The sequence below is a fragment of the Syngnathoides biaculeatus genome, chromosome 5 (genome assembly GCF_019802595.1).
Source record: "Syngnathoides biaculeatus isolate LvHL_M chromosome 5, ASM1980259v1, whole genome shotgun sequence".
NCBI lineage: Eukaryota > Metazoa > Chordata > Actinopteri > Syngnathiformes > Syngnathidae > Syngnathoides > Syngnathoides biaculeatus.
The window spans coordinates 9,591,356-9,602,725 of record NC_084644.1 but is presented as its reverse complement, the minus strand read 5'-3'; the positions used below and the strand labels follow the sequence as shown (position 1 = coordinate 9,602,725).

General features: G+C 42.5%; 1 protein-coding gene across 6 annotated transcripts; it reads right to left on the bottom strand.

Annotated features, from left to right (window-relative positions):
- Positions 1-580: 580 nt before the first annotated feature.
- LOC133500803 (homeodomain-interacting protein kinase 3-like) lies at positions 581-10,802 on the bottom strand. Of its 6 annotated transcripts, none has more exons than XM_061819940.1 (23): positions 10,667-10,802; positions 9,513-9,767; positions 9,237-9,449; positions 8,248-8,429; positions 8,021-8,144; positions 7,800-7,919; positions 7,573-7,641; positions 6,406-6,593; positions 6,058-6,336; positions 5,942-5,988; positions 5,817-5,880; positions 5,669-5,736; positions 4,678-4,759; positions 4,550-4,602; positions 4,431-4,482; positions 2,873-2,977; positions 2,746-2,780; positions 2,524-2,662; positions 2,362-2,451; positions 1,735-1,841; positions 1,601-1,643; positions 1,445-1,537; positions 581-714 (listed from the first exon to the last, which is right to left on the bottom strand). In XM_061819940.1, exons 1-19 carry the CDS (start codon positions 10,679-10,681, stop codon positions 2,382-2,384), a joined length of 2,160 nt encoding a protein of 719 aa, XP_061675924.1. In that variant the 5' UTR covers positions 10,682-10,802; the 3' UTR covers positions 581-714; positions 1,445-1,537; positions 1,601-1,643; positions 1,735-1,841; positions 2,362-2,381. The 6 variants fall into 6 exon arrangements, with proteins under 6 accessions (XP_061675924.1, XP_061675925.1, XP_061675927.1 ...); XM_061819941.1 differs by having other exon boundaries at positions 1,445-1,528; XM_061819943.1 differs by having other exon boundaries at positions 4,431-4,479.
- Positions 10,803-11,370: the final 568 nt, after the last annotated feature.

Genomic DNA, 11,370 nt, shown 5'->3' with positions numbered 1-11,370 from the left:
TTAAGATGGCCGCTCAAACCCTTCTAGAAAAAAAAAAAAAAAAACAAGACCGTTTCCGTAGCGATGACACACCTGCTTACACACTAAATTAACCACATCTGAGGTTTTTTTTTTTTTCTGATTGCAATTCATATTCCAAAGTAATACTATCATCAGATGGCAGGTACAAAACACATTTGTGATTCTTTATAAATAAGTATTGCCAAATCTTGTGCGGAAACCAATTGTGTTGTTTTCGAAAGAACTTAAGAGTTGTGTGAGCATTTATCAGAATTTGTGAGGTAGTTGTTTAAGCAACTTTCAAATATTATGATGTGTGAGATTGGAGGCCGTCTGTCTGTCTGCCTTTTCTGATGCCTCCAGCACAGCGCAGTCACTTTTTTTGCTTCCATGTTTTCTTTTCTAAAACAGATGTCTGCTGCTGCTGCTGCTGCTGCTGCTGTCCGCCGGCAGGCGCAAAACTCCATCCTCCATCTGCTTATTTCTCCCATGTGTGGACACAAAACTTTAGAACATTTATCAACCTCAAATTTTGTGTCTTTAACTATTAAAACAAAAGGTCAAATATTACTATGAAGCACGGTGGAGCAACACATTTAATAAATGCAGTGTTGATAAAGCTTCGTGTTCCTCTTGCGCCATCTGCGGGTATTCGTCGGTACTGCTGGTATGAATCGGCATCTGGTCACCTGACATCTGCGCGTCACAGATTGGCTGCCGTGGGAAACGGAGGGCGAAACAGTGATTAATGAGCATTGTCGTCATTTTTGACGATTTGATCATCTAAATAACCAATTGTATTTTGTCCAAGTTATATTTAATTTTGAATTTTGTCAATTTTGAGGACATAAATCAAGTGAAGGCAGACAGACAACTAACTCATGCTACCTCTTCTCAGTAACATCCAAGCAGCTAACTAGCATGCTAATCTTCAACCTGGTGCTATAATGTCGCCACTGTGTATTTCTATTTCATTTATTTAACGACTTTTAACATTGTATGACACAGTTTTGTTGTCTATTGTATTATTTATATATAGGTTTGCATACAAGTTTCTCTCAGGTCAGTGTTAAAAAACAATGACCTACCGAGTCTTTCGCTCAGGTCCCAGGTCTAATATGCTTCAGATTGATTAATTTTGCCCTGATTGTTGATGCTGTGTATTTTCAAAGATGATCAGTATTAATACAAAGTCATCTATATTCAATCGTAGTTGGTAAATTGGGAGTTTTGTGAACCTGGAACTGTTTAAACTTACATTCAAAAAGGATTCTTTGACACCAAAAAGATCTTGTGGTCAGTTTTGTTCACCAGGAAGAAATGAATTTAGTTCGGTCCACTTTCACCCAAAATATGCACTAGTTCATAAACTTTTTGTTCCTTGACCCCGTTCAGGTACAGCACTGAACAGAAAGCATTCCAAATGAAATGCGACATCTCTCACGTTTTGCAGCTGCGGAGAGGTCTGTACCCGTTTGGCACCGGTGTCAGTCGGTGAACTCTTTACACTCAGATTGAGATTGTAACCCTGGACAGACTTAACAAAAGAAGCACATTTATAAATTCAATTCATTTGTTTACTTAAGGTGACATGTCATACCTGGACCTCCTCCAGGAACTCATCTTCAGATTCTGTAGAGTCACTGTCAGGTTAGTTTTGAAAAGACAGAAAGCTTGTATGAACACAAAAAGAGTACGATATATAAAGTATGGGTAAAATTCCAGCTCTCATACCATGACTTTTTCTTCTGTGGTAAAGCTTTGGTCACCTCAGGTTCAGAACTTCTGAACCAGACTGCGATCACGTTAAGTGAATCACGTTCTCTTCCTCTTACGAAAGTCTGCAGAAAGAAAGACATTTGACTTGGTGACATTTGCCAAATGAGCAAAGCGGAATTTATCAAGATTATCTGGTGAATGTAACGACCATAATTTTCAGCCTACAAGCCGCGGCTTTTTTCACACTGTTTCTACCTTGCGTTTTTTGCGGCGCTAGCGTCAGCGCACCTGCTTATAAGCCTCGCTACACATAAAGAGTTTAACGCTAGCGCCGCACTAACGCTAGTGCCGCATCACCGCATAAACTGCAGGGTTGAAAGCGTGGGGAAAAAAGTTGCGGCTTGTAAGTTAGCGTTAGCGCAGCGCTAGCGTTAAACTCTTTCTGTGTACCGAGGCTCAGGACCAGGTGCGCTCTGTAGGGCGCGAATTATGGTATTTAAGAAAGGCAAACTTTTGAGAATATAATGAACTTGTAAACTAAACAAAGCAAACCTGTCGACGTGGTCTGGTGATATTTTTTTAGATGAGACGACTTAATGGCTTTCAGAAAAGTCCCACTTGCACATGATCGTTGGTACTTACAATAAAGTGTTTGGGCACCGTCAGGTTTTATCATTCTTTTTTTTGGCGGTGTTCCCATATTTCTTTTTTTCTGCTTTGTCAGTGTCCGCACTGTTGTGAAGAAAACATCATTCTTGGTTAATTCGCACAAGATAGGGGTCTACATGACTCTTTAATACCAACCCATTGGGGTTTGCAGTTCTAAAAGGTGTCTGTGTTTTGGTTGCAGGTTTGGTTTTGCTCTCGCTGGCGGTAGCCTTCGATTTCCCCGAGGATTTATTACTCCTTTTCCAGTTGCGTGCCCTCTTGGTCTTTGGAGTTTCTTGGGCGAAGACGTCAACACAAGTAAGCGAATGAACTACTTTCAAGTCTCTGGCGCTTCAATGTCTCTCCAAGCTGACTTACGACTTTGCGTCGGGATGCCATCATGAGTCGTGTGTCTGCAAAGGAAATATAATCATGTTATATTTGATTGGGAGCTAGCTATTATGTCCAATACAAGACAGTATGTCCGTCAGCTCGTGATACCTACACACTGGGTTCTGTAGCTTTAGCCGTGGACTCGGTTCTTGTCCAGTTAGATGTATTAGCATCATCTTTTGGGTTCAGTTTTCTCTTCTTTGTTATTGGTGAGTCCCTGTCAAGGTAAAATATGAAAAGTTCAGAAAACCTGAATGCTTGTAGTTTTATTTCTTTGAGCTGATGGTTTGTAAACTGTCCATGAACCCTCCTGGAAAAAAATACATGTACGCCAGATTGCAATGTCAAATTATTTTACTCGTCACAAAAATGTAAACAGGAGTTAGGACTGCTGTTTGAACTAGAGTGTGATCATTTAGTAACGCTAAAAACCACAACACAAGTGTTTGTTGACAACTTTTGATAGTTGTACTATCTCAACAAGCAATCAGACTACAACACACCAGCGATTAAACTGGTGCACATTAGAAACCCAATGCAAGTACAGTGCTACCTCGGTTTTTGAACGTCTGTTTTCGTACAAATCGGTTTTTGTTCAAAAATTTCAAGATTTTTTTTTTTTTATTTGGTTTTCAAACGAAAATCGGTATTCGAACAGAGCAATGGAAAAATTTCAATGACGTTGTTATGAGCCACTTCAGGAAGGTACTCATAAGATTGTAGAAACAGTCAACATTAGATTCTTTCTTTGTTAAGGGGTGAGTCACCCCCACCGAAGACATTTGACACAGTTTTTTTGCATTGCATTTTTTTTTTGTTCCAGTAACCCTACCTCTAGTTGCAAGTTAAATTTTTGTACGCTACGTACTTTTGGCAATGCACTCCCAGCCTAGCGTACTCTACTACTAAAGCATATATTTTAAGCAAAAAAATAAAAACATTTCTGAAATGATTTAATTATATAAAATATTTAAACTTTACATTTATTTCTACTATGCAGTTTATTATCAGGAAAACGTAAAAAAAATGCTTTAAAAAAAGTATTTTTTTAGGCTTGGAACGCATTATTTCATTTTCCATTCATTGGAATGGGAAAACGCGCTTCAGTTTTCAAACGTTTCAGTTTTCAACTGGCCTTCTGGAATGGATTGCGTTCGAGAACCGAGGCACCACTGTACCACAGTGCCGACTTGAGATATTAGTGAGTTTTTTTACTTATTCGCCGTTGTTTGTCGATTTCTTGCATTGAATTGTACGCAAATGTTTGAGAGGCAAACGCTGTGTGGTGGCAGTAAACTTAACTCACTGCACAACAAGCAGCTGTTTGGAAAATAGTTAAGAAATGTTGGAAAAGGATGCGTTGAAATGTTTGTTGCTACAAACAGTTGAAGTTTACCGTCAAGCTAAACATGAAACGAAAATACACTTCGTCTATTTAAAACAATCACATAGCGTTACCTCATTAAAATCTGTATAGCCCAGTGATTCCCAAACATTTTTTGAAGTGTACCCCTTTTGGAGATTAGATTATTTTCCACATGATTTGGGTTGCTGGGTTGCCAACTGTCCAACTGAACCAACTTGGGTTTGATTCAAATCCACTTTATTTGTGCTTGTGTGGAAAGCACTGGTACAGGACGACGACTGACTTAATCAAAAACGATACTAACCTGGCGGTGTTGAGTGAACTTGGCCTCCTGCTTTTCAGTGTTCCCTTTCCTACTGAACCAAATGCCGATTAGCCAGAACGGAACGCATTCACCAGATGCGTAGTTCATAAAAACGTTACCTATTGGCGTGTGGCCATTGTCTGGCTTCGTCTTCCATTTCCATTTATTGTTGCTAGAACAGTAAAGACGTGAAAGGTAAGATACCCGAATGTGTCGTTAAATATGATCAACTATAAAACAAACAAACTGTTTCTTGATGCTCCTTGGGACTGAAGACTTTGCAGTTTCCATACTGGTCTTTGAAGATTCGTTAAACTGCTTGGGAATGTCTGGGGGAGAAAGAGACAAAGGTTTTGTTCAAGGCTGTTTTAAACAGTCCGAATCTGCTCAGAAACTGCATTAGGACAGCCGTCTGAATAAAATGAATATGAATAAAATGGTATTAAAATAAATATTAAATTAAAATGGTATTAAAATAGTTTGGAGTTTCCTCCACAGGGTGTCCGGGTTGTCCCTTAGAGATAGGGTGAGAAGGTCGATCATATTGGAAGGGCTCAGTGTCGAGCCGCTACTCCTCCGCATTGAGAGGAGCTAGATGAGTTGGCTGGGGGATCTGATTTGGATGCCTCCTGGATGCCTCCCTGGTGAGGTGTTCCGGCCATGTCCCACTGGAAAGAGACCCCGAGGACTACCCAGGACACGCTGGAGAGACCGTCTCTCGGCTGGCTTGGTAACGTCTCGGGATCCCTCCGGAAGAGCTGGAGGAAGTGGCTGGGGAAAGGGACGTCTGGGTATCCCTGCTGAAGCTACTTCCCCCATGACCTGACCCGGAAAAGCGGTAGATAATGGATGGATGGATGGATGGATGGATGGATGGATGGATGGATGGATGGATGGACGGTATTAAAATCTAACAAGCTTCATCAGTCTTGCTCGCTAACTTTTAAAGACATTCCAGGTCAGAGTCAATGCTACACTCCAAAATTAAAATACAGATGTATGCCGATGTAACATTTGTGCATATGAGAAGATTTTTTTAAAAAGCAAAAAAAAAAAAAAAAAACAATTGTAGTCATAATTTTACTTTGTCATAATCTTGAAGGTAAAATGTTTTCATTTTTTTTAAATACTTTATTCCTCAAATAAATACAGTACAACCATTAGTGAGTTTATTATTTATTCTATTAGCCCTGACATTTAATCTGAAACAATAAGAGGAACTAGTAAATGTGACTTACCCTTTGGTGTCTGGTCACTATCGGGGTTTTTGTTTCGATTCCCATCTCTGTCGGTACTTTTAGACATCCTGCAAAAAAGCCGGGAACATCTGATTGGGTGGATGAAAACTAAGCCAAACCAAATGAAAAGAAAAAGTCAAAAACTGACTGGTTGCTCTTTTGTAACGAAGGCTCAGATTTAGCCACTTCTGTGGTCATCATGGAGGAACGCCCTGCAGAAATATTAGAATTGATGCAATTGTACCTTGAATCCAACAGCGAGTTGAAACGTACCTCTTTGCTCTTGGACTGAGTCCTGATCCTCTTTCTGTTGTGGTCTTCTGCAAATCAAATGCTATCAGATATCCAAAAACGCCAACCAGAAGATGTTAAAATCTTCCACCGGTTACCCTTCCATGTGGTACATCTTATCATGAGGTGGAGACCTGTGAAGTCTGACCAAACGGAGCCGATCTGAGAGCATCATCTGCGGATCTGAGGTTAGGTTGTCCAGATTGAGGCCCCTTGAAATGCGAGACGAGATCCCCACGATTTCAGGATGTTCTCCGTGGCTCCACCAAGTGGGATGAGTGCTTACGGTCTCGTGGTGCGGGGCCAGAGACGTATCGGCTTCAGTACGAAAGCTGGAATTCTGACAGGCCTGCATCATTTCGCAGCTCAGTTTCAGACTTGAAAAGAAGAAAATCAGGGGTTTAACCCACTTTAGTTGGGTGTACAGTTTCTTACCGTGCACCTACTAGAAGCTGTTGGCGTGGCTGAGTGCGAGGCCGGCCATGGTGACGAAGGGATGCTGGAGAATCTGACCGGGGATCAGTCGCTGGCTGGCGTCAGGCCTCAGGAGCCGTTTTAGCAAATCCACAAAACTCTCTTGGTCTTGAGCTTCTGCTGTGGTATCCTCGTTCGACAGGTGGACCACTTGTCTGATCTGGACCGGAACACACTGCAAACTTTAAAACTGAGACAAGCATCCAAGACACAAAAAAATATTAAGCACTAAAAACTGAGTGCACTGGAGCGCATATAGCTGACTGGGTGAAACGCATGGCTACACCACCGATTGCAGGATACAGTCCATCCATCCATCCATCCATCCATCCATCCATCCATCCATCCATCCATCTTCTTTGCCACTAATCCTCACAAGGGTTGCGGGGAGAGCTGGAGCCTATCCCAACGGGCAGGGTACACCCTGAGCTGGTTGCCAGCCAATCGCAGGGCACATCGAGACAAACAGTCGCACTCACAATCACACCTAGGGACAATTTAGCGTGTTGCATGTTTTCGGGACGTGGGAGGAAACCGGAGTGACCGGAGGAAACCCAAGGAGGCACGGGAAAAACATGTAAACTCCACACTGGCGCGTTTGCACCTGGGTTTTATTGTTCAGTTTATTATTGGTAGTCAGAGAACTTTACAGAATGTGCCTTTGTATGGCAAAGGAAAGAGCAAATCTTCCCAGAAACCATGTCTCATTCTCAATTCTTTTTTTTTTTTTTTTTTTTTTTACCAGAAACCGTTTCCTTAAGTCTTAAATCTTTTCCCTTCATGAAAAAAATTAGTTCTTCTTCTTAGGAAACAAAAGTGGGATCAGACGTTTCAAATGAATTAAGAAGTCTGGCGTAGCCTACGACCAAAACATTGCCAGCACTGACGTCTTGGAGGCCAAGGTACATCCTGTCCCTTAATTAATACTGTGTGATTATGCGTGGGAACTTGGTAAGACCTCGGCAACGTACCAAATGTTCCATACCGTTATATTCACAATATCTATCAATTAATCTTCCGCAATTGATTTCTCTCCTTTGCCGTTTTTTCTAGAAGGATTCGGTTCTGGAGAATATGACATTTGTCGTCCTTTTGTTCCTTGTGGGTATGCTGTTGAGGTGAAGAAGAGAGCTTAATACCTTGCAAAGGTCGTCCAGAGAGTTGATAAAAGTGTCGGTGCAGGTTACGAAGCCGTACTCGTTGGGCGTCTAGGCAGAAGTGATTTGTGGGTGAACTATCAGAAACACAGTACAGGCTACAAGAAAGTTCAAAACCGCAAGACTTTTTGAGCCATTGGCCAGGATCCGAAGCTGCTGTTTTGTAGCTAATCTGAAGATTTTTGAAATGCATCCAATACATTTTATACCTTCAGTTTCCAGCGAAATGTATGGTAGCTTCTCTCTTTCTTGTAAAAGGAAAGAGTGTTGAGTCCAATGTTCAGTAGTCTTTGTGGAAAGTGACCAAGGATGTGCTCGATCTTTCTCAACTGTGGATAAAGGTTCACGATCGATTCTTCCTTATGTCAAATGTCAGAATTGTTATGCATTACATATATTTTCGGAAGTGTGTGTTGGTGCGGCAACTTGCCATGTCGTATTCGCAGGTGCTGTAGAAAAGTGCGGAACCCAGAAATAACTCTGCCATAATGCAACCGAGAGACCACACGTCGATGGCCTCTGAGTATGGCAAACCGAGGATGATCTCTGGAGCCCTAATAGATAGAAACTAATATCACCGTGCTGCAATTCCACTATCAGCTATATCTCAACAAAATCTAGTAGAACAAAAGAACTCCAGGTAGAATCTCAAGGCACCTGTAGCGGCGGTTCTGAAAGTGTCGGCCCTGGTTGGTCTCGGAGATGTGCTGGGCCAGGCCAAAGTCGATGATTTTGACTTTGTATGGCCGATTGACGTGCTCCACCATCATGATGTTGTTGGGCTTCAGGTCTGCGTGGATAAGTCCAATACTGTTCAGAAAATGCAGGCCGACGGCCAGCTGAAGACACGGGTACATGATATTCAATTATAATAGCTCCAGCAGCCCGGCTCGCTAGCTTTATAAGACACACCGGGTCAGGTCCGTTGATATATTCTCGCTCAAAGGATGGACAAAAAATACTGGGTTTGTGTGATAATGTAACTATGTGTTTGTTAGTGTATCAAAAACGTTTATATAACGCCAGAAAAACTACCAGCCATTGAAATGATTCCATGACCAAAAATGGATCACCTTGAGAATGCCTTGCTAGCTTATAATATCGCTAGTATCATGTTACCGATGACTAAGCGGGTTATATAAAAAATAAGGATTGCCAAACGACACTGCGGTAACGTTGCAGAATTGTCACTTGGCAAGAAGTTTTTATGACCTCGACCACACACATAATCACACAGTTCACCACCAGTTTGAGGAACAAGAACTTCTCCAGTCTGGTTTGCTTGGAAAAGATCACGTTTCGAAAATCACGTCACGAGCAGTGTAAATTGTGCTACGCATTGAATGAGCGTGACGGGCGTAAATCTTTTCAAAGTGGTGCTGGACTGCAGCTCGAGACAGAAAAACAGATCCTGTTTCGAGAAACTTGTCATGGGTAGTGTAGATTGTACTACGCCTTGAAGTAGTGGGCATAAAACCTTTCAAGCTGCTGCTGAACTGCAGATGAGGACAGAAAAACTTGTTGGCAGACGACAATTGTGCTGATATAATCGACGGGTGAACATTTATCTGCAATATCTCGCTCGGCCTGATGCCGAGGAACCCAACATCCCTACAACAGCCCGAACTTTATGCGAAGGCTTGTACCTGATGCAGGATGGGTCGGATCTCCTTGACAAGGAGGCACTTGGTGGGTCTGGTGTTCATGAAGTCCCACAGGTTGATGTCTAACATTTCAAACTCAAGACACATGTACAGTCTGTCGACTCTGTCCACATTTCTGTCCACAAACATGCTCTTGCACTGGATGAGGTTGAACTTGTCCGTGTCAAAGGCCATTAACGTCTTCAGCGTGCTGACCTGACAGAGACATTCAAATCAAATCAAGTTATCGGCGAAGTCGTCACGTCATGCGTTCAGCACCTCCTTCTCAAACTCTTCCGGGGCGTCGATGTGCTTGAAGACCTTGACGGCGACTTCCTCCCTGGTGGACGTCTTGAAGCACTTGACCACGTCGCCGAAGGTGCCCTCGCCCAGGAAGTCCAGGATGTGGTAGTCAGAGGCGGGTGAGTGGAGCACCGTCACGTATCTGTCAGCGTTGGTGAGCATGGGGCGGATGGCGATCGCCTCCGCTTCGGATGACGTGATGTCTTTGGCTTGCACCCTGTAAGGGGGTTTCTGCGGGGGCGCAGTAGAAATCAACCCTTGTACTGGATCAGAGAGAGCTCAAACACAAATTGTTCTTGATTTGTGTTTCAAATTGGGGTTTCAAGCTAGTGATTGGTTTCAAGGGCTAGAATTTCAAGTTTAAGGGTATGGTTTTCAAACCAGGGGTAACGTTTTAAGTAAGGGTTTTAGGCCTGTGTTAGGGTTTTAAGTTAGGGCGTCAAGGAACGGTTGATGTTTCAAAATAGGATTTCAAACCTGTCCATGGTTTAGAGCCGGGGTAAGGTTTTGGAATTCATTTCCAAGTCCGTTTTAAGGCTTCTTTATGCTCGCGTATTGAGCGACTGCGCTGAAATCACTGCGGGACTACTCTGGGTCGTTTGGTTTTATACTCGAGCGCAATCCACGTGCAGTTTTTAAATTGTGTCACTACGGCTGGTATCGCCTAGGACGACACAGGATGGAGTTTCCTCAGCACAATTGAGTCATTTCTGGTCGCCGTTTTTCCCGTAACAAGGAACAAAGCAACACCAGTGGGAACCTTGGAACCGTGTCTGGTTGATTCAAGACAGGGTTGCGTTTTCAAGCCATGACTGGTGTGTCAAACAAGGGTTAGGGTTTCAAATTTGGCATCTTCAGGATGTGAAAGGTCTTCACTGATAGGGGAATTTAAATGTTAGGGTTTCAAAGCTCGCAGCTCGAGATTCATGCTGAGATTTTAAGCAAGGGGTTAGGTTTCATTCTTGGGTTAGGCTGTCAAATAAGGCTTCCAAGACGGGGTTAGTTTCAAAATTAAGAGTGAGAAGGGTTTGATACCAGGTTAGGTTTTCAAGCTGCATTTTGTCACAATTAATTTTAGTAGATTGGACAGTGGCGTTTAAACCTCCATTATCATTTTATTGCTTACTAACCTGTTCGTCATCCATTTTGCTTTCATGGCAGACAAATGAGTAGAACACTTCCACCTTTGGCAGCACTTTAAAATCAAGTCAAGTAACTTCAGGAGGGTACTAATCTATATTAATATTATTTTTATTTTTTCTCCAGATTTTCAAATTTTATTGTAAAATGAAGTTTCTATTAGTGTTTTTGTCACTGCCAGTGGTTTCAGAAAATGTAATTTTGATGTCACAAAGCTATGTGATGAGGTGTCACGTCTCTGATGTAATTCCTCTAGTGGCATAGTGACATCACACTTCACCACGTGACCTGATGACGCCACTTCTAATGGTTCTAGATTTCAACTTTTTGTTGTTGTCAGCCATTCCTGAGAGCTCCTTTTGAGAGAACTGTCTTCTCTCCCTTGAACTTTCTTTCCGCTTGCCCCATTTGGGGTCGCCACAGCGTGTCATCTCAGATGAACGCTGCTATTTGTTTGGCGCAGTTTTTATGCCGGATGCCCTTCTTGACGCAACCCCTCTTGGGGCGTGGAGGCCCCAGTGAGAAATGACGTCATGACCCCTGGTTTACCAAACCGATGCTCTAACGCTGAGCTATGCCCTCCCCCCATACATTAGTTAGACATACCGATAACTCTCTCTCCCTGTCAGTGGAAAAGGCACTCAAGCTAATTTTAGAGGCTAACTGGAAGTAACACATCCATCAATCCATTTTC

Coding starts and splice junctions, on each gene's coding strand:
- LOC133500803 (XM_061819940.1), bottom strand. Junction 4,603..4,677: donor CCAAGGAGCATCAAGAAACA/GTTTGTTTGTTT, acceptor TTACTGTTCTAG/CAACAATAAATGGAAATGGA. Junction 2,452..2,523: donor AGAACTGCAAACCCCAATGG/GTTGGTATTAAA, acceptor TCTTCACAACAG/TGCGGACACTGACAAAGCAG.